The sequence below is a fragment of the Corylus avellana genome, chromosome ca3 (genome assembly GCF_901000735.1).
Source record: "Corylus avellana chromosome ca3, CavTom2PMs-1.0".
Classification (NCBI taxonomy): Eukaryota; Viridiplantae; Streptophyta; class Magnoliopsida; order Fagales; family Betulaceae; genus Corylus; species Corylus avellana.
In genome coordinates this window covers 2729150-2752434 of record NC_081543.1, presented here as the reverse complement: position 1 = coordinate 2752434, position 23285 = coordinate 2729150, and the positions used below count along the sequence as shown (strand labels likewise).

The window sequence follows — 23285 nt, the reverse complement described above, 5'->3', positions numbered from 1 at the left end:
GATTAAAATTCAATAATAATCATTTTAAATTTAATGGTGAGTGATTTTAAAAGTTACATCATATTTATGAAGACTTAAGAAGAATTCTAGTCCTCCTTTTAACATTAGTCGAGTAGAACGCTTAGTAACATTATTACGCGTTTGATAAAATTGCAATTTGGCATTTAAAATCTCAATTTAACCTTTAAAATTGTAAGTTTTCAAAAAAATCACATATTTACATGATTTAGTGATGTTGATAGCAGACAATTTGCGCAAGGAGGCCAGTAGTAGCACACAGGAAGCTTGAGATTGAACGTGAATAAAGTCGAATGCATGGACCAATGAGCAACTACTCTGAAACCTATGGCCCAATTGTTTGACCTTAATGTTTTTATTTTCCTTTTGGGTAATTTAGTTTGACCTCAATCTTCTTACGAGGAAACCCCCTACCCATGTTAAACTGACCCTACAAAAAGAAAAAAATCTCCGATCCGGTCACCGGTGGTAACACGACGGTGGCGAAACTTTGACCACGAACCAATCCCCTTGTGACTTTTGTCATGTACGAAACTTCAACGATGGGAGTAGTAGTATTACGTGGGGTCCGAACATTGCGGCTTAAAGCTCTCCCCTCATTTTCTCTCTCTCTCTCTCTCTCTCTCTCTGTCTCTGCCTCTCTCTCTCTCTCTGTCTCTGCCTCTCTCTCTCTCTCTGACATGTTATAATCTCTAACGTTTGAAGTTGAATTCTTGTATTTTATGAATATATTTAATATAAGTTCAACTCTTTCTTTAAGGGCAATTGGATGGGATCAGTGGTACCCTTTTGTCCGCGTTGGATCAGTGTGAAAATCTTAGCTTTCTTCTTTCTAAACGGGGTCAAATACTTCATGCTGCCTGTATAAAAGAAGAGGAGAGCAAGCTGAGACCTACCCAGAGAAGTTTGAAGAAAAAACTAAAGGATAAGGAGAGCTATGGAGGCTGCTGCTAATGAAGGATCTGGTCATGGAGGTGGAGTAGTGCTCAAGGAGGAGAAAGGATATGAAGAAGGATGCAGTACTAAAGAAGAGACAGCAGTCATCAAGGTGGAGCTTAATTTCTTCTTCTTCTTTTCTTGGAAATTTTATTGTGGATTAATTTGATTTTAGATATTTTTAATTTCTTCTTCTCTTCTTTTCTGATTTTTTCGATCCAATATATTGATTGACCTATAAAGAAAAGGGTTTAAGCTGCATCAAGCAGGATTTTCTTCAATTGGTTTATGATTATAAGTAGCTCTATTTTATTATAGTATATATATAACCTAGAGTTCTTCTCATTTCTAAATAAATCAAATTTCCAAGTATGATTAATGGATCTACGGCCTTCTCATCAATGGATCCTTGGATTAATTAAGCTTTTTTACTCCTATTTGGTCAGAATTCAATTCATATGAATTTGTGTTTCTTCTATATATAATAATTATGAATATAAAAATGAAATAATTTCAAATAGCTTTCGAAAAACCCTAGTTATATGAATCCATATTCACCACACACATATATATATATATATATATATATATATATATATATATACATGATTGTTTATTTTGATGGATTTCTTCTAACCATGATGATGCTCCGACAGGTGACACCGTTGACTAATATGGGAAGATCTTCAGGAGTACCTGACTCAATAATATCTTCTTCAAGCCAAAAGGAAAAGGTAAATTAGAAGTCTTATCATGATTTGTTAAATTTTTTTTTTTTAATTCTATTTTTTTTTTTTTATATGTAAGAGAGGATGAATAATAAATCAGACTATAATTCTATATATATATGATGGTCAGATTCAATCTGCTAGAGCAGAAATGGGTGAGGTGAGAGAAGAAAATCAAAGACTAAAGAAGCATTTAGATCGAATGGTGAAGGATTACCAGACCCTCCAAATGCGATTCTATGACATTGTTCAACAAGAAGGGAGAAACAAGCATCAAGAAATTGAAGAACCGGAGTTTAATGTTTCCCTTAGCCTTGGAAGACTTCCAAGTGACACAAAAAAGGAGGAAAAGAATATGATAGTTTCTTCTACCCAATTGAAAGATGATGATCATGATGAACAAGCAGCTAAAGAAGGCTTGAGTCTTGGACTGGACTGCAAATTCGATTTGTCTAAATCAAGAGAATTAAGTGAATCTTTGAGGAATCCAAGCCCTTTTAACAGTACTTCTGAAGAAACAAAGGATGAAACTGCTGGTAGAGCTCTGAAGACGATGAGAAGTATTGGCGATGATGAGGTTTCACAGCAAAATCCGGTGAAGAAAGCTAGGGTTTCTGTGAGGGCTCGATGTGATACTCCAACAGTAAGTATTTAAATATCATCCATGCATGAAATTTGAAGCTTATTCTAAATTAATATGAATTAAAACAAAGTTATGATCTATAATATTATTCATTCATAAGATCAATAACATGTGTTTTTTGAACTTTTTATATATATTCAGATGAATGATGGATGCCAATGGAGGAAATATGGACAAAAGATTGCCAAAGGAAACCCATGCCCTCGAGCATACTATCGTTGTACTGTTGCACCCTCATGCCCAGTAAGAAAACAGGTACTTAAATTTATAGTTTAAAGTATATCGGTATATGCATGTTTTGTCTTTGAGAAATTATTCAAATTTCAAATTTATAACTTCAAAATTTTGTGTGACAAATTATGTACACCTCATACTTATAAAACAGTCATTTCACATTAATTTGTTGAATTTTGTTTTTTATTTTTGAAGTACTAACGAAAAATGAAAAACTCACTTAAAACAAGTAATGTCGATCCATGTAGAATATGTGTGATGAATTAGTGTAAATAGTAGCATTAATTACTTACTGATCATTACATCTAGTTTGGTAACGGTTATGAAAACAAATAAAGGTTTTTAAAACACTTAATTACATCTTTTATTTTTTCAAAATTATTAGCATATTCAAAACACAAGACTTTCTAAATGTGAATCCCACAAAAAATAGTTATCTCTTATATACATATCACATCAAAACGTTTTCTAATCCATCTACTTGTATCCAGGAACTCATTGTTTCTGAGAAACCTGTAATTCCTATTTGATATTAATGAAGTTGTCACAATTCCTCAAAAAAATTAAAAAAAAAAATCATAGCGGACAAATACTAAAAAAAAGTTTATAGAAAACATAGAAAAGTGAAAGTATTTTTAATTTTGGTTTGAAAAAATGTCATGATGTGTACTTGAATAATATGATTGACTAATATGACATTCATTTAGATAATTTTTTAGGAACAAATAAAACATAATTTTTATTTTTTTTTAACATATCCGTAGAGTGGGAGGGAGGATTCGAACTAGTGACCTTTGCTTCATTAGACGTGGTCCCAGCCGATTAAGCTACCTCTTGGGGACAATAAAACATAATTTTAGTTGGCTGCAAAAGCCATTAATTTTTTTTTTTTGCATTTCCAAATTAAATTTTGATACTCTCTTTAATTGACAATATATGCAATTTCAGGTGCAAAGATGTGCTGATGACATGTCCATCTTGATCACCACCTACGAAGGAACACATAACCACCCGCTTCCGATGTCAGCCACTGCTATGGCTTCCACCACTTCAGCCGCTGCTTCCATGCTTTTGTCAGGGTCGTCGTCGAGCTCCGACCGACCTGCCACCACCATCACCGCTTCCGATCTCCATGGCTTGAACTTTTATCTACCAGATAATTCAAAACCAAAGCAAGTCTACCTATCCAACCCTTCTTACTCATCTTCATGTACATTCCCAACAATCACTCTTGACCTCACATCCACCCCATCCTCCTCCTCCGCCTCATCTCAGTTCAACAAATTCTCTTCAAACTATCCTCCAAGGTATAACAATTACTCCCCCGCAAGCTTCAACTTCAGTTCTTCTGATCATCATCATCAGCCCATTAACGCAATGTCTTGGGGGGGCAACATGGGAAGACAACATGTGGATAACATCTATCTGTCATACATGCAAAAGAAGAATCCCATGCCTCCTTCTCAGCAGTACCCTCTACCAGACACCATTGCTGCTGCGACAAAAGCAATCACAGCTGACCCCAGCTTCCAATCCGCTTTAGCAGCTGCCCTCACCACAATCATTGGCACTAATGGGAGTGGATGTGCGTCAAGCTTGTTAAACAAAACGCACTCAACAAACTCACCGCCGGGAAGTTTGATGTCGTTTCTACCACCTTCGTTGCCGTTTTCTGCTCCCAAGAGTGCGTCAACGTCTCCCGGTGATAATAGAGACAATGCCAAAGAGTTTTGACCACTCATTAGAATGTTGTTGTTTATATTGTCTTGATTGGCCAGAAGTGATGTATGAGAAGAAATTTGTGCATGAAGATGATGACAGCAAGCAAGTGGAAGTAATTGACTTTGAGATTTTATATATATATAGTGGGACGCATGCAACACGTTGAAGATTCGGCATATATGTATGAAGTTCACATAAAGCTTAGAAAAAGAATTAATCTTTGTTTGACAGAATAAATGGTTGCAATTGCGTTACGGAACTGTATTTTCATTTGTTCAAATGTGAAATATTGTAACACGTTTATAGTTTTTCTATATTATTACCGCGACCCACGGAAATATAGATATTGCTCACACCAATTAGAAGAGGTTGCTTGAACTACATATCTACTCATGTAGTTTTGCTCTTGAGCAGCATATTAACAAGAGATTTGTATGTTTCGCGTGTCTTTGCATTATGCCATTTATCTTGTGTACATCTTCGCTAAGTTGGCATGCTTCATCAACTCTTAATTAAAATAAATAAATAAATGAAATATTTAACTCGGCAAAAATAGATGCTAGAATATTTGTCATGTTGCATATCCCATAAAGTCGTGTTCAATGGCAAGTGTGGGTACGTATAGGTATATTCATATTCTTTCATGAATGAAGTTTTTTTCCAAGTTGCTTATAACTTAGTCTATTAAATTAACGTGTTTAAATTGTAATTTAATAGACCAAATTAAAGAGATTAGAGAAATACTTTGTCCTTCCTACATTGTTGACCAAGATTTGAGCTTTTGAACCTTTTCGGTGTGGGCTCAAGGAACAACCAAAATAAAAGAAACTTAATTACAATTATTGCCATTGGCCAGAAAATTTGTAGGAATACAACCCCACACATAGGTACCTTTTCAATATCAACAGTCAACACATAGATTCATAGGATATATTCAACAGATAAAGTCAACAAAATCATTGCATGCAATTAAACGCGGCCTGGATTCAATGATAGCATGCCAATTAATACATCATCGCCAAAAAAAATGCACGTTTTCCAAGTGGCTCTCGACTCTTATATTTGGTCGGTATATATTCGGCGGGCAGGCGGGCGACCCGTTGTTGGAATAAGCCGACAACGGGTCGCCCGCCTGCCCGCCCCATCTCCAAATTTTGTTATGGGCCTAAATAATTACGGAAAAAAGATAAACAAGACTCCCCCACAAGTCTCAACTTCAGTTCTTCTGGGCCCATTAACGCAATGTCTTGGGGCAACATGGGAAGACAACATGTGGATAACATTTATCTGTCAACATAAGGACAGCCTCAAGTTCTTCTGGACTGGACCGGGTTGGTTTTGATTCATTTGGAATTATTAATGGACCAGTTTTTTTGTATTGTATTGTATATATTTTTTTTTTCTTTTGGGTAATGGTCTCTTTTGTTTGGGTTTGTTATTAATAGGAGTGGACAAATTAACCGTTTATTGCCTACCAATTGTTTATCGACTGCCACAGAATCATCACCGACCGACTTTCGACAGTCGGTAGGTGGAATAAAAATATTGTTTCAACATCGGTTTGGTAGGTGGTAGAAATTTTTTTTATTGGTTAACCGACAATTAACCGACTTAACCCATTTCTCAAGTGAATTTTGAATTTTATTTGATAACTTTCCTTATTGTGTGTTGTCCAACTGATTTGTGGTTGTCATTTCGGTCCATGTTACATGAATTTACTTTTTCTTTTCATTTATAAAACATATTATTTACTAATTTTGTAGTTACAAGGAAATTGATAAATCATAATATAAAAACTTATAACTGACTTAACCGATCACCTATTAATCGACTAACTGATTAATCGAAAAAGTCGAAACTATTCCTTATCAGTATGATGTCAGTTAATTAATTAGCTTAACCAACTATTATAAATCGGTAAGCAAAAATGCCAATACTAACACTCACCAAATCAGTATTCACCCCTAATTATTAGGACTTAGGAGTCCATTCCCTCATCTTCCAATTTTTTTTTTCCGTATTGAATAAATAATTAAAAATAATTAAAAATAAAAAGGCCCTGGAATTAGGGGTGAATTCCAGATTCTATAATTCACGGTTAGGCTCTCTTCTGTGATGCCACGTGTCCCACTAAATAAATAATAATAAAATATTAATTAATGTTTTTTTTTTTAAAAAAAAAACATAATAATAAAAAATATAATTTATTTATTTATTATTATTTGGCCCTTGAAAGTGGCCAAATAACCCCTACGGCCCAAAAGTCCTAAAAAAAAAAAAATGGGTTTAGTCTTTGAGGATGGCCGAACCACCCCCAAGTGCCACTGTTTGGCCATGGAGTAGCTTCGGCCAAATAGTAGCCTTGGGAGTGGTTCGGCCACCCCAAGGGCCAAAAGTCCAAAAAAAAAAAAAAAAAGAGTTTAGCCCTTGAATGTGGTTCAGGTTTGGCCGTTGACGGTGGCTCAATCACCCCAAGGGCCAAATAATAATAAATAGAAAAATGATTAAAAAAAATAATAATAATAAATAGAAAAATTATATATTTTTATTATTTTGGTTTTTAGTTTTTATTTAAAAATTAAATAATATTTTATTATTATTTAATCTCTTTCAAGAGATCTGGCCGTAAATTCCAGAATTTGAAATGCACTTATAATTCCATGGGATCCTGGTCCAAAAGCCACCATTGTACATGTCAATATGTCATGAACCGCACCTAGACAAACGTAAACCGCGCAAAGCCAGCCAAATCCCCGGTGGCCTAGTGGGGACAATCTGACTAGACCAATACCCAACCACATCCCAATAACATAACAATAATATCTCTCCCTCTCTCTCCCCCTTTCTCTTTCTCTCTCTCCCTCTCTGCTTCTGATAGATTCTCTCTTGTCTACACCCATGGCTTCGATCTGATTGGGTTCCCAGAAGCCTACTTCTTCTGCATGCTCTTCTCGCCCGTACACGAGCGAAGCCGAATCAAAACCCTAGCGTTTACTCTTTGAGACCGGAGTTTCTCTACGCATCGACTTCCAGGTGAGACCAACTTCAAAGAATTTTCTGATTTTTGTGCTATGTGCTGTGAATTATTGTTTCATTTGCTTTAATTTTACATCCATTTGGTTTGGTCGGGTGGATGATTAGAGACGCAGAGAGAAAATAATCTGAATTTCGTGTTTGATTTTTTGACGGTCAAAACCCTAACTTCGGGGACCTTTTCGTTTCTTGGAAATCCGTGGCACAATTACGGATTAGGATTTGGGGTTTTGGATTTCCCGTTCCAATTAAGGAAGCGCTGGTACCGGAGTAGTAACATGATTTCATTAGTATTTGAGTTTGGAATAAATAGAACTAGACAAATTTCCTGAATTAAAGTAAATGTTGAATTTGGAGCTTGGTACAATCAAGGTCCTGCACTGGTTTTTGTACGTTATGTTCCTTGTGTGTGCAACTTGATTTCAATTCTTTGTATCGTGGTGAATTGGTGATATAAGTACTGGCAAGTTTGATATATAATTGTATTTGCGGTATCACTTTTTGTGTGTGTGTATTTGAGTTTGGAATAAATAGAACTAGACAAATTTCCTGAATTAAAGTAAATGTTGAATTTGGAGCTTGGTACAATCAAGGTCCTGCACTGGTTTTTGTACGTTATGTTCCTTGTGTGTGCAACTTGATTTCAATTCTTTGTATCGTGGTGAATTGGTGATATAAGTACTGGCAAGTTTGATATATAATTGTATTTGCGGTATCACTTTTTGTGTGTGTGTATATATATATATATAATTTGGACACATTTGGTGATTGGTGGTTCATGAAAATTGGGTTGCCTTGAGTTAATTTCGTATTCATGTAAAAAATGATTATCCCAAAGTGGCTATTAGGGGAAAAAAAAACTGTTATCGGTTTCACCAAAATAAGCCCTTGGTGTTGGAGAGACTTGTACTGAGTTGATTTGTATATTTATTTGCTTATTTTTCTTTTGTTTTTGGTGATTGCCAGGATCAATAGGTGGTGACGATGTCGACTCCGGCTAGGAAGAGGCTGATGAGAGATTTTAAGAGGTTGCAACAAGATCCACCTGCAGGCATCAGTGGAGCACCCCAAGACAACAATATTATGCTTTGGAATGCTGTTATTTTTGGGTAAGCTGGGAGAAAGTGCATAAAGATCTGTTCTTATGCTTTTCTTATGTTGTTTAACTATTCATTTTCATTTTTCAAGTATGTTTAAGTACGGTTGGATAAGCCATTTCTGGTTTCTTGTCTGGTTTGGATTGCAGTCCTGATGATACTCCGTGGGATGGAGGTGAGTCAACACTTGCACTGAATCTTTTATTTGAATAAACTAGTATAAATGCATCAAATGGATTATGTTCATGTTAATTTCTTTGATACATTTCCTGCTTGCTTCAACACCCAATAGAAATGTACACGGTAAATCCTAGTTACTTTCCATTGTATTTGAAGATAAAGTGTCCATGATGCGTGGCCTTTTTTTTTTCTTTCTGTTTTCTATTCTTAATTTGTTCATTTACATTGCAATCCATATTATAAAACCGGTGTTTTACATGGTGGAATAGTTTCCTATTTGAGGGATTTCAAAATTCTCTTTTATATACACAACCTGTATTACCCAGCAGTGCGTTGTATGTGTTTGTGTTTCTTTCTATACTTCTTTTGAGATAAAATGATATTCTACTGTCTGGTTATTCTTTGTAAGAATTGTTTTTTAAGGTGCTGATTTCATTGTTTACAAAAGCTTATTTGTTAGTGTGATTTGCATAAATTAATTGTATTGCCTGTGTCATTGGTTTCTAATATTAATTTTTTTAGAGATTTTCATTTACTTAAGTATATCTAGCTGTTAAGTCTGTAAGAGCTGCTCTTTCCATTTATTGAGGTGCTCAGGTGCATAATTATGTGGCATCATGAAGATATGAACACATGAGAAATGCATCATTCAACCCGTGTGGATATTCTTGTGCTGCTAATACCATGTTCCCATATGTTTGATACTAAAAGTTAGATTTTTGAATATGACTACACAAACAGTAGTGGTATATTATGAAATCAACTCAATACATCTTGTTTCCCAGATCATTCTAGTTAAGATAAGTGTTGGTCAGTCTTTCATTGTGTTCTTGAACTGTTTGGAATTCTCCGTATGATCTCTTAAGGAATAAGATTCTTTGCTGAACGGATCTTTGTTTTTTTCTATATGTGTTTTGGGGGGAGGGGTTGTATACTTGTGTGTGTGTGTGTGTGTTGGGTTTCTTCTTCCTCCCCCGCCACCCTCTCCCCCATTCATTGATGCATAGGGATATGCTTATTTCTCCTATCATTATCTTAACATCTAAATCTACATAAATGAATTTTCATTTGAGTTATTCAGGCACGTTCAAGTTGACTCTGCAGTTCACTGAGGATTACCCAAACAAACCACCGACAGTGCGATTTGTTTCTCGAATGTTTCATCCAAATAGTAAGTTGTATGAGGCACTTACACATTGAATCTTAACCAACTATGGTTACTGACTTCAATTTTTCTTTTGTATTTGGTCAGTTTACGCCGATGGAAGTATTTGTCTGGATATTTTACAAAATCAGTGGAGTCCTATATATGATGTGGCAGCTATACTTACATCTATCCAGGTACAATATAATATTTTATTATTGTATTTGAAGTGTTGCTGACTGTTTTGTAAGAATAAGCGAAGCAGATGCATATATTCCGTACATCATGTATTTAATTCGATTTAGAAGATGTCTTTCAGTAGTCAGATTCTACAGCTTAGTTGAGCAAGCAAAACTTGTTGGATATGGACATACATAAGTACATTGATTTGGTTTTGAAGTTTAGAATCATGTTCAAACAACGCCTCCTAGGACTCTCCTTTGGCAGGACCAGCGCTGTGTAGTTTACCTTGTTGCACATAATTAATTGTTTAGTGAAAGAGTTATATTACTCCTTGTCTGCACCTCCAGTAAAGTTTCCAGCTGTAGGCATTGCAAATAAGTATATCATTCGATCCCCATAGTACTTCGCACATTTTTTAAGTACCCAGCTCTGCATTGAACTATTATTCCAACATTTTAACTTGATCAATCATTTACTTTCATCCTTTCTCCGTGGGACTCTATTGTAAAATGAAGAGGCTTTTTTTTTGGTTCCCGACCAAAACAGCAGTATTGCCTTGTTGATCCTTTTTCTAGTAAGTTGTTTTCATGATTTCTTGACAATTATCATCTTTTTCTACAGATACTCTGCTTTTTTTTTTGATAAGTTACAGATACTCAGCTTTTTGTTGACATAGTGCAGCTCTCATTGAAGCTTTTGTTGTGTTTTATCTCCGTCTCTCATCTTACCTATTTTAGTTCTTGGAAATTTGAATCATCCCCATTGATATTGTCTGTAAATGCTGTTGATTATCCTAATATGTAATGCTGCCGATTCTGAGGCTAGGAAATACAATATAAACCATAATCTAACTAATTGCCATGGATATACTGGAATTATGCCATTAGGATATTTAGAAACGTACTAATTTTTTTTTTTAAAGATACCACGATCTTCACAAAAATACACAAATGTGATCTGGTTAAGAGTTAAACTAGGACTTTGGTTAAACTCTGGCCACTCAAGAAGTAAAAATTAAAGAAATTCGAAGTTTCCAATTGAACTATTTTTTTGGCTGAGACAAGATTAGATAGCACATTGTGTAATACTATAGTAGTTTGTATACTGAACAATTCAATTGGTGGCCTCAACTGGATGACCTTTCTTTTGACTCCATTGGTGAGGTAGAGGCTAATTGATTGGAAAACACATTCAAGGATTTTGAGGTGGTGAAAGCTTTGAACGATGATAAGGCCCAAGGCCGTGACCTTTTTTTATGGCGTTATTCCAAGCATGCTGGGACATTCTAAAAGATGATACGATGAAGGTCTTCCAAGATTTCCATGCTAGTGGCAAGTTTGAAAGAAGTCTTAATGCCACTTTTTATCACTCGAATTCCGAAAAAGTCAGGAGCTATTGATATTAAGGATTTTCACCCTATTAGTCTTCTAGGATGAGTTTACAAAATTGTAGCCAAAGTTCGTGCTAATAGGTTGAAAATGGTTTTGGAGAAGATCATCTCCAACTCTCAAAATGCATTCATTGGGGGTGGCAAATTCTAGATTCGGTTCTAATTGCTAATGAATGCTTTGATAGCAGGGTCAAATCTGGGGAGGAGGGTGTGATTTGTAACTTGGATATTGAAAAGGTTTATGATTACGACTTGGAGCTTTTTGTTGTATTTGGTGAGAGACTGGCTTTGGGGAGAAATGGTGTGACTGGATAGTATAGTGTATTTCTTCACTACATTTCTCTATCTTTGTGAACAACACTCCGACAGGATTATTTAATAGCTCGTGGCTTGAGGAGAATCACCCAGTAAACTTGAAATGATCTGCCACAGAAGCATCTTTGAAATGAACCAAGTAACATTGGAAATGCTACCTTAAGGAACAACAACCTTTGATTGTCTTCATTCTTCTAGCTTTGAGGATTTTCTTGATCTTTTTCTGTTTAGGTCTCTCCTGTATAATTCTTTGTACTTAGAATAGCCTTCTAGCCCTAGCTCTTTGAAGTCTGATTACTTTGGGGAGTTGCTCGAAATTTGAATAACATGGGAGGAGGGGTGGGGCTTTCAGTTTCAGGGATTAGGGCTACATAAAGGAAAGGACCTATATGATTGACTTGTTCCACCAGTTGTGACCATGGTTACAATTATGCATTCTAATGTCTCTAAAGGGTAGTTCAATTTGTTATAGACTATGTCTCATGAAGTATAGGCCACTAGTTCGAATTTTTCATTCTCCCTCCTCTTGGGGACAAAACATTACTTACAAAAAAAAAATTGCATTCCAATTCAATTCTTACATGCGGCAAACCTTAAAGAGGATAGGAGGGGAGGGGAATTGATATCCGTGCTATTGGATAAGGCTGCAAATAATTTATATTGGTCGGATGTATGACTAAGCTGAAATGTAAGATGAGATAAATAGAGTTCCTATGTTGGCCACTTTTCCTTGGGAACTATTTTTCACTATTATTAGTTTAAGAAAATGTGTAATAGTTAGCATATTGATGCTATATACCACATTTTTATTATGCAATTATTTCACAATATTGATGTAACAGTCCCAACCAGTCTTTGAAATTTTTTTTTTTTTTTCTAACAATAATTAATTCAAGGATTGGTTGGAACAACCACATCAATATTAAGAGATAATTATGAAATAAAAATGTGGTTTTTAGCATTCCTCATAATTAGAAAGGGCCATGATACTAAGAACGCCGGCGTGCATGACTGTTCATGCACGCCAGACTTCTTTTTTTTTTTTTCTTTTTTTTTTTTAATAATTATAATAATAAAATATTTTATTTAATTATTTTAAAATTACAAATCACCCCGGCGTGCATCACGCCGGGCGTGATGTTTAACATCACCCAATTAGAAATATAGCATTGCTTGTACCTATATCTTGTGCTGCAAGCACAGCAATGACAGATGTACATAATTGAGTTTTAGATTGCCAGTCACTGCTGCATATGCCTTTGCTGTCATCCTACGTCTGTATTTCATCTTTTTTGGCACCATTTTACAACATATGGAAATGATTTCATATTTCTTGTTGAAATGTTAAACTGATCATTATCATTTAATGAAGCTGCTGCCAACAACATTAGATAGAGAACTGTTAAGGTACTGAGCACCAACTATATGATTTAATACTAAAGGATGCCATTCTCTTATTGCAGTCGCTGCTGTGTGACCCCAACCCCAACTCTCCTGCAAATTCCGAAGCGGCTAGGATGTTTAGCGAGAACAAGCGGGAGTACAACCGTAGAGTTAGGGAAATTGTGGAGCAGAGCTGGACAGCAGATTAACTCCATTGGCCCCTCTGTAGGGCACCCATGAGTGTCTGAAATGACATTGCCGGTCAAAAAAATTTGTGCAAACTTATCCACTTTGATCTTGTATTTTGTGCAAACAATTGTTAGGCCTGTTATTTTATTTAAATATGAATTGCTGCATTGTGTGTTGTTGTGCTCATGTAAAATAGAATTCATGTATAACTTTACATTGAAATGTTATGAACTTTTTTTTTTTTTTTTGAGCGAAATGTTATGAAGTTGTTTCAACAAAAAAGTTGCTGTGGACAGATTTCAAAATAGATACAAGAAGTTCCCCATAACATACGTGGGGAAGTAGAGACCAAATAATTTACACCTATGTCGCTCGTCAAAATGTTAGGTTTGAAAAAATAAATCAGGATTTCTTGTTTAAATTTTTTTGGATTTGGTGAATAAATTCGGAGTAGTCTAATGCTGAGGAATTTCTTCATCATTTAAAAAGAGAAATGTTATGGGTACAAAACATTTTACCACAAAATAGGTACCTAATTAATGTGGAGCTTATTCATTGATATCATATCATTTCTTTTGATTAATTATTTTAATTATCTCCAATGAATATGTTCCACATAGTTTCGTATCCATCTCATGATAAAAGATTTGGCAAAGTTGGGGCGGCATGTACAATTGATTGATCTTAGCCGAATATGAAGAATATCGATTTTTTAAAAAAAAAAACAAAAAGTAAAATGTTTTCCTGTTTTATCAATTTTTCTCCATTTTTTAAAAGCAATAAACATCATTAGTCCGGCGAAGAAAGAGAGTTCCCATTTAATCAGGCTCACTTGAGTATTGTGATCATGCCACAAAAGACTTCCCATTAAATAGGAGAAACTCTCCTCTAACAACTACCAGTCTTTTTGCAATGAGTAGAGATTTACGACTGCCATAAGGCAGCCAAGCGTCAGACATTTACAATTTTTTTTTTTTTAATTAAATAAGAGAAACATTAAAGGAGAATTCAAATTTGAGATATTAACACCAAATTTAAGATGATTGAATCTCTTTTAGGTGATACCATCCCTAAAAGGTTAACTTTTCATCCCTAGATTTTAGTTTTGAATTCAAAAACAAGTTTTGAAGCATTAAAAACTAAATATTAATTCATAAAAATTTAACTAACAAAAAAAATACGAAATGGGGGAAGAGAGAGAGAGATTTCTACAATTTTTTTTTTTTTTAATAAAGCCACGTCAGACTTTGGCAGACACTTGTTTGACTCTTGGCAGCCAGATAGCAGGACTCTTTTGCAATTTATCACAATGTTTCAATTTTTTAAATGTCTCTTTCTCCCCCCAATCTAACATTAGGGTTGCAATGTCCAAAGTCCCCTTCTGCCACCCAAAATGATAAAAATACATCCTATAAAATATAAATGTCTACAAAAAGTTAAGGCAGAACAAATTCAAATGTTAATGCTTAAGATTTAATTCTCGTGCCATTTAGATCCAATGCTTCAAACAGATTTAGGAAAATCCGGTCAAGTCTAGATTCTCCAAAACTACAAACTCAACAAGGTCATCAATTTTTGAATAAGGTCCGGGTTTTATGTTATGATTATCAAACTTCCCTCAAGTTCAAACTGTTGCAGCCATTCAAGTACTACACCTCTTTTACCATATGCTTACACATGTCTGCATGTAATTAGAGTCATGTTAATCATTAAAAATAATATTAACGTGCTCCAATCTTTACAAGTTGTAAACGAGTTTGTCAATCAAGGTGCTTTTACTTGCTCTTTCAGAAATTGGGATGCAAAAATTACAGAATATTGGACGAATAGTAAATAAGTTTAATGAGTCAAATACACTTTGGTTTCACCAGCAACTGTATTATACTAAACAAACAAACCCACCAATAAATGAAAACTTAAATCATCTTCCACACACCAGACTGAAACACTATCACCTTCAACCCTTTCTATACAAATGAAAAGCCCCAACTTAATGACACTGAAGACAAATCCAAGAGAATGAGAATGACAAGGTCCAGCAGTCTTGTTGCAGAATCTCTACTACAAGACTTCAGTTGGGCTGATCCCTTCCATTGAGAGAGCATCCTAAAACAGAAGAGGAATGCACAGTATTTATTGATAAAAATAGAACCTAATAACCTGAAAATTCTGATATATAGGAATGCATCTTAACAATACAGCAGTGAACAAAATCCTCTCCATTTCAGGTAGAAATGAAGAAGAATCATTGTATGGTCCAGATTAAATTTCATAGCATCTAACGGTATATATGTTACCTACATTACCATGCCATTTAAAATCAAATGACCACTCAAAACCTTGGAATCAAAAAATTTGTTTCAAGATGAGAGTAATATATGAAAACTCAAACTATAAGCTAATGTTTATTTAAATTAGGATTACCATATTTTCTTTGTTTTCCTGGGGCATATCCTCGGCAGGCAAAGTGCTCACTTGAACTGTGGATGGCAGTGAATCACAATCTGTAAGTTACCCAATCCATATATACATAACTAATTAGAAAAGGAAAAAACTAGGTACCCTTGCCTGTTCCAGCAGCAGATTTCTTTCCCCGCTTGTTCTTGTCTTTTAGTTTATTTGACTCCACCTTATTTGGCTTCTCAGGTTTTTTTAGCGACTTATTACCCTCAGTCTCTGAAACAGGTCTTGAATTTACAGAATTCTTATTTAAAGATCCCCTTGTCCTGGTTGCACGATTACTCTTCTGAATAGTTTCCTTCTTGGCTGATTCAGCGACTGGAGAAGTTTGAGTAGCATCAGTGTTCAAAGACCTGGGCCTCAGTTTCCTAGTTCCCCCAGTAGAAGAGGAGCTTTGAACATCATCATCAGATGACCGAGTTCCCTCTTCAGGCACCTGAGAAATGGTTTCAGAGACCTGCAACTGCTCAATGTTTTCTGATATATTATACCTTTCAAATAATTCCTTCACAAGCTCCCCAAGTTCACTGAGGTTGTTATGTCGCTGGGTATAGGACTTGAGTTCATCCCGCATTCGCTGAAGAGGCTGAGTTTGATATTATTTGCAAGGAGAAAACAAAATACTGAAGCAGATTAAAATCAAGTCTTGCATAAGATTAAGGAAAGACAAAGTGAATTGAGGTGCAAATGCTTATCCTAAAGGACACATGACACAAATAGGAGGCTGACTTTTGTAAGAAGTTTCTGCAACAATTCAAATAAAACCTGCATTTGAATGTGCAGAAGCAGGGTAGTCTGGGAAAATAGATGACAAAGTATACCTCGCATCCTGCCTCTAAGGCTAGTTTGAAAAAGCCAAGTGAAATTGAGTGCTTAGCAGCAGATTCAGAGAGCTTAATCTGCGATAGCCAATAAGATGCTGACGACAAAACACTGAACTTCTTTCGGCTTGTTGATCTTGAAACATCAGAAACAGGTGTATCACTTTTCACCTGACTAGTAACAGACCTCCTCGTTCTAACCTCTGAAATTGGAGTGATGTTGCCACCTAGTTTTGGGACTGGACTGACAGTGGACTTGGCTGGAATAGACAGCCTTCTAGGTGGCTTGGCAGACTTGTCCTTGCTAGATAGATCAAGAACACCAACGCTTTTACTTACACTTGATGTAGAGATACCCCTGAAAAATAAAAGAAAAAATCAACCAATTGTCACTCAAAGCCATTAGTTAACTGCGGATATTGCGACCAACATTTTACATGATACAAATATTAGGTCTAGTTCAAAAAATATCACTGTGAAACACAACATTTGAAGTACCAATCTGTATCTAATATTTGTTAAATCGCCATTTATCCCAAAATCTCAAATTGATAGGAAATAGTAAATTTAATCATATAATCAATATTCTAACAACATCAAATATGTATATATTGCCATGGAAAATTAAGAGTAATCATGTTTAGATACATTTCTTAACTAACAGCCACTGCCGCCCCCAACCCCAAAAGAAAAAATGCATCACATTGCACAGATTCTTTCTGCCACACACGAGCTGGAGAATTGCAAGGTTCTTCACTCTGGTAAACTTTTGTGCTAAGAATTTTTGTCAAGCATCTTAAGGGCGCCTTCACTCAAGACATGGTATTTCGAGGACACAAAAACACCCAAGGATACCAAATGATATTAGGGACATTATATTCACTGATGAGCCTTCACTCAGTCTCTACAGAGCCTACACTTACTTATTTTCAAAGTCTAGAAATCAACTATGATACCACCATTAAATTAACTTCACTCTTTTTACAACAACCGCAATAACTAGCATGCAATTTGCCAAAACTGCCACCATTGCAAAACAATAAACCTATTCTAATCTAAGTAAGCTAATACAAAATACATAGACCTTTAGAGTTCGCCCTTAAACATATTATACCCAAGAGCGTGTCAAAAGCATGACAATTATTTTCACCAAAGAAATTAAGCACAAGTTCCCCAATAATCCTTCTCTAACAAAACCAATCAAATCAGCGCTAATCCTCAAATACAAGTATCAAAAACCCTTGACAAAACAACGTAAACAGTTGCATAAAAAACACAAACACAAGGAAAACAAGGTACCGCTTGGAAGCAGAATGATTTGACAATTCAGCGACCGGTGGCTTTTCCTCCTTGGACTTCGCCCCCGACCGCAGCGGGTACCGCTGAAGCTTCGGTCTCCCCGCGCCTACGTTACCTAAAAAATCCCAAACCACAGCCTCAGTTCGAAAAAACGATAGAAAAACCTCCAAACACAGAGCAGAGAAAGAGAGAGAGAGAGAGAGAGGGAGAGAGTACAGCAAAGGTTTCATACCAGGATTTGGAGTCTGGCTCTGGTCCTTCACTGGCTCCTCCATGTCTCTGTATGAGAGAGCTTTTGAGGTCACGAAAATGGAATTCTGAGAATAATCGTATAATTCTTAATTTGTGATTGAAACCTGAGAAAGAGCGGATTTTATAATCTAAATCCGCTTCTGTTCTTTCTTTGCCTGTGCGTTTGCCAAATGGCCTTTAGGCGGGAAATCCTAGGAACTACCCCACCACCAACAAAACTCAAATTTTCCGACTCACGCATCTCATCCCACTCGCCAACGTCTTAAAGATCGGACTACTCGCTCGCGCGCGCTACAGCCTCCGCGGGCTTTTGTTGACGTGTACGACACGTGGGGGTCACACGGAGAGAGTAGCTTTTGTGAGGAAACTTCGAGAGTGGGGGGGGCGGGGGGAATTATCCCGGCATTCGGAATAAAACAACGGTCTTTCATCTTTGATGATTTTGGAGGGTTAGGCATCTTTGAACGGCTGGCCGCTGGGATGGGACCCACGCGCGTTTGAAAGAATGAGAGAAGACGCTCTTGATTTTGAAATTCAAATTTCAAATCAGTGCCGTTGAAACTGCTTTGCGGTTGAGATGATAGGTTGGCATTTCTTTCGTTTCTTTTCTCTCTCTCTCTCTCTCTCTTTTTTTGTTTTTGTTTTTGGTCAAATGGGTTCTGTACGTTGGGCTCTGTGTTGGACAAGCCCGGATCGATGAGTCCAACTCCAACATTCGGAAATCTTCATTAAAATTATCATTTATTTAATTTTATTATCGTAATAATTTCACACACTACCATTCTCCAATTACGATTATCTGAATAATATCTATTTAGTTATATTGGAGGAGTATTTTTATCTTATCAAAAAGTAAAAAAAAAAAAATACACACATAATATAACAAATCGAATATTATCCAGTTCAAATAAATTTGAAAAATCTTGTTCATTCTCACAGTTTTGAAAAGAGAATTATCTCTTCAGTCTTTTAATGGGATGCTTTCATTTAATGTATAGAAACTTTTAAGAGACTCTTCACATTTTCTTACCGACATCAATTGAATGCTCATGAATTTTAGAAAATTTTCCATTAAATTGACTTATTAATCGCATTGTAACTTTTTTGGAAGCTATATGATCTCATATGGATCCCTCTTCCATCAAAAATTAGCATTTATAAACAGTTCTTCATTTAAATAAAACTTTCTTTAGGAAAACGTTATGTGATATGACATTTTGAGTTGCCTAAGCATTGAATTAATACATTTATTCTCATTTAAAGCCACCTAAATTTAATCCCTCTTCCCCTCTTCCATTCACGTCGTCTTTTTATAAATGAGTAATATAATGCCATCAATTCCATTATTTTAATATGTATTTATCATGCCTTTTTTTAATTAATCTTTACTTTTGAAACTTTTTGAATGAGCGTTAATATAATATTTTGTGTTTATTAAGTAATGAAGTGGCTTTTAAAATCATAATTTAATCAAAATTCAATAATGATCAATCACAAGCCTAATGGTAATTTTAAGAGGTACGTCATTTTTATAATAATACAAGAGTGAAATAAAAGTAACTTCTAGTATTACTCGTGTTTATTGAATTATCCCTCCTCACTTGTCCATTTCAAATCCATTGCACTAGGCAAATATATTGTTTAAACTAAAAGTCACATAACAAAAAAATAACACTTAATTTTAAGGAAAAACTTCACAAATGACCCCCAAACGATAAAAAGCTAATAAATAATCTCTAATTAAATATGGGGGAAGAGGTAATTAAACACGTAGCTAGGTCTCAACCAAATTAATGATGGCGCCGCGCCGGTGTGGAGTCGCCGACAACAACATGGGTTTGGACTCCATACTTTACAAACTATGATGCTTAAGATGGTATAATTAAGACTAAGCTCAGCTATGGCTTTGATTCCAGTGTTACTTCTTCCCCAAAGATATATTTGAAAAAATGAGAGTTGCAACGCAGCAGGCTTTCTTGGAGTGGCAATGAAACTCCGGATTTACATTCATTCAACGAGCAATCTTCAATGTATGTCAACTTTGCAATTATTGGAATATTTTATTTTGGAGTAATGTTATATATAACATCATTATCTCATTAATTATACAATATGGCATTGTTAATTTATTATTGAACTTTTTTTTAATAATGGTTGATCTGAAGGTAAATTGACAATGTTATATCAACGTAGTAAAATTGTGATGAGCTGATAATGTAATATATAGCATTACTCTATTTTATAAGCTGCAATTGGTGGGATTTAATCATGTACGTCATTATGTTATGATATGATATGCATTTGCAATATTGTTTCTTTTTAGACAACATGGTGCTTCTCCTTTTTATTCAGTTCACACCATCTATCCTCATGGCTTTAGTAATTAAATACGAATCATACATTTATTCAAAACTAAAACTTGCTCATATTATTGCTCCTGGCTCTGCTCTAGGTATCCCCTCAGGATGAGCACCATAAATTTCAGATTTTTGCTGCGGTGGTTTGTGATCTTCTTTGGTTTGATCGGAATATATCCTTTCATGAGGAACCACCTTTGATGCTCTTCTCATCTCTCGAAGAATTAATAATGTCACTTTTGAACATTTCAATGCTTGGCAGGACAATTTTGTTACCTCTAAAGAGTAATGGCAACCCCTCCTATATATGGATTGGTTTAACATTAATTTTGACAGTGTCATTCGTGATACCTTCTCTGTACAAGCGGTTGTCTGTTGTAATCATGAATGTCGGGTTATTATGATGATTTTTCAAGTTAGCACTCCTCGTCTTCCAAACTATGGTGAAGCTCTGGCGGCTCTTATGAGCCTATGGCTCTCTTTGGCGTCCTCTCTTGATCTTAACAAGTTCATTCTTGAAAGTGAATCTCATGTTGTTATTTTGGCTCTGCAGTAGCCTTCCGTTTCCCATGAAGGCTATTGCAGAGCCATCCATCCTCACGGCTTGAGTAAATACGAATCATACATTTATTCAAAACTAAAACTTGCTCATATAAGAGTAAAAAGTTGCAAATAACTCACAAACCATATACCAAATCTTTTCACTTATCCCCCTATATATGATAGATTTTTTTATTAAATCCAAAGGAAAAATAATAAAATATCCATTATACCCATATCATTTATATATGTGAAAATACAATTATGCCTTTACATTTTTTTAAAAAAAAAGTTATCTGTCCATGAAGACGCATGGCATGATCATGTCATCATGACCAGATACAGGTCTCATCTTACGGTGTTAAAAAGATCTCAGTCAATGAGCTAAACCTTCTATGGATGTCAACTTTGCAATTATTGGAATTATGGGTAAAGCATTAGGGATTAAGTCCCCTCATTTCTTTCTAGTGGTCGCGTGTTCGAATCCGCTTGCGGTAGTAGTTGCGTGAACTAAATGCTACTAAAAATGGGTTTTATTGGCTTACACTTTGGTATGGTTGTGGTAATATACTCGCATTCCCAAGCAGTAGTTATAGCTCAAACCGAACATTCCACAACGGGCAGGTACCCCGATGGTCACGCCCAATAAGGAAAATTACACCGGTTATCCAATCCCATCATTTGGATTAAAAAAAATAATAATAATAAAACTGACTTATTATAAACAATGACCGAAGAAAACCGAAGTTATCATTTATAAACAATTCTTCATTTAAATAAAACTTTATTTAGAAAACGGGGTTGCTTAAGCATAGACATTATACATTTATTCAATTTAATCCCCCTCTTCCATTCCATTCATGTTGTCTTCTCATAAACGAGTAATATAATGCCATCAATTTCATTATTTTTTAATATATATGTACTAATTTATCGTGCTTTTTTAATTAATCTTTACTTTTGAAGCTTTTTGAATGGGCGTTAATATGATATATTGTGCTCATTGGATCATCCCTCATCACTTGTTCATTTCAAATCCATTGCACGTTTACAATTATGCTACACTTTTGGCTAGCTAGGGTCGAAACCTTTTGACCCTAGCCAAAATATATTGTTTACTTGACAAAAAAGCTAGCTATTCTACAATTCAAAAAGTAATCGATCACCATTAAGTTACTTTAAGAATCATAAATTGATAAACTAAATTATTAACTTTCCAGAGTGCGACTATTCATCCAAATGCATATATATAAAAGATAAACGGTTTAACCTTTGCCTTCTAATTTAAATTTGAAAATAAGACAATTTCCAGTACAAGAAGAATGATGGCTAGGGAATTAATGTAGTAGAAAAATTATGATAGGGACGATGGAATATTTGCTTATAGTCATTAACTTTGAAGTACAAGCTAGTTAATTAATAATGTTACTCGTAGCTCTTTCTCTCCTTCGGTTCTTACTTCGCTTTCTCATTTTTCTAAATTTGATATAGTTGGAGAGTACCATTCGCCATTTGTATTACAGATATAATTAAAAAATGTTATGACGAGTATACCAACAAGCTCTCTGAGAGGTCGATTATACGCCGTATCTATCATGACCTCCACCTTTAGATTGGATAAAATTCTTATAATTATCATATGAGTAATGTTATTTAGTAGATTCCTCTACACCTAATATACAATTGAGATGAAGTGACAATAATACTCAACCCTTACATTAGCATTAAAAAAAAAAAAAAGGTGTTGATCAAAGGGCTGAGTTTTACTGCCACATCATTTAAATTAATTGTAGGTCAATTGTAAATTCTTATTTCAGTACGCAATTATAAACATTTTGAATATTTTCAATATATGATGATCTTGTACAAAGCAGTGCCAGCTCAACCCTCATACGACGACTTAGGTGCAATAAATTAAGGCCCCAATTAATAATTATATAATTTTTCTTTTTCTAATATGATAAAAGTTAATAACTAATCTCTAATTAAATATGAGGGAAGGGGTAAGCATTTGTTATTTATTTTGTTGGGGGGGAGGAAATTAAGTAGTATAAATATGCAAATCATGACATGTTGTTTCTCCATCGATCGATCTAGGTAGAAAATTAAAGCTGCATGCGATGGCTACCAATTATCTCTCTATTATTTTCGCACTTGTCTTTCTTCTTCTTCTTCTTCTTCCTCTTTCAACACAGACTTTTGCAGGGCAATCTTTCAAGTCCCTCCGAAGTCTGCAGGAGGGATCATACAAGGGTCCCGTCGAGCAAATGATGGCGCCGTACCGGTGTGGAGTAGTCGCCGACAACATGGGTTTGGTTTCCATAAAATGGGCCAAAAAATGTTCTAAGACTAAGCTCAGCT

General features: G+C 35.2%; 3 protein-coding genes across 4 annotated transcripts; 2 read left to right on the top strand and 1 right to left on the bottom strand.

Annotated features, from left to right (window-relative positions):
• The first annotated feature begins 935 nt into the window (after positions 1 to 935).
• LOC132175907 (WRKY transcription factor 72A-like) lies at positions 936 to 4627 on the top strand. The gene is made up of 5 exons (XM_059587997.1): positions 936 to 1066; positions 1611 to 1688; positions 1813 to 2325; positions 2467 to 2580; positions 3508 to 4627. The coding sequence occupies exons 1-5, from the start codon at positions 956 to 958 to the stop codon at positions 4291 to 4293; spliced, it is 1602 nt and encodes a 533-aa protein (XP_059443980.1). The 5' UTR covers positions 936 to 955; the 3' UTR covers positions 4294 to 4627.
• A 2472-nt stretch (positions 4628 to 7099) lies between these two features.
• LOC132174773 (ubiquitin-conjugating enzyme E2 2) lies at positions 7100 to 13437 on the top strand. The gene is made up of 6 exons (XM_059586448.1): positions 7100 to 7314; positions 8281 to 8423; positions 8561 to 8586; positions 9673 to 9762; positions 9844 to 9932; positions 13087 to 13437. Exons 2-6 carry the CDS (start codon positions 8299 to 8301, stop codon positions 13213 to 13215), a joined length of 459 nt encoding a protein of 152 aa, XP_059442431.1. The 5' UTR covers positions 7100 to 7314; positions 8281 to 8298; the 3' UTR covers positions 13216 to 13437.
• Positions 13438 to 14949: 1512 nt separating this feature from the next.
• Positions 14950 to 18183, bottom strand: LOC132175077 (uncharacterized). 2 transcript variants are annotated; one of them, XM_059586892.1, is made up of 6 exons: positions 18008 to 18183; positions 17776 to 17890; positions 16477 to 16834; positions 15758 to 16241; positions 15620 to 15675; positions 14950 to 15301 (listed from the first exon to the last, which is right to left on the bottom strand). In XM_059586892.1, exons 1-6 carry the CDS (start codon positions 18048 to 18050, stop codon positions 15257 to 15259), a joined length of 1101 nt encoding a protein of 366 aa, XP_059442875.1. In that variant the 5' UTR covers positions 18051 to 18183; the 3' UTR covers positions 14950 to 15256. The 2 variants fall into 2 exon arrangements, with proteins under 2 accessions (XP_059442875.1, XP_059442876.1); XM_059586893.1 differs by having other exon boundaries at positions 15764 to 16241; positions 18008 to 18179.
• Between the last annotated feature and the right edge of the window lie 5102 nt (positions 18184 to 23285).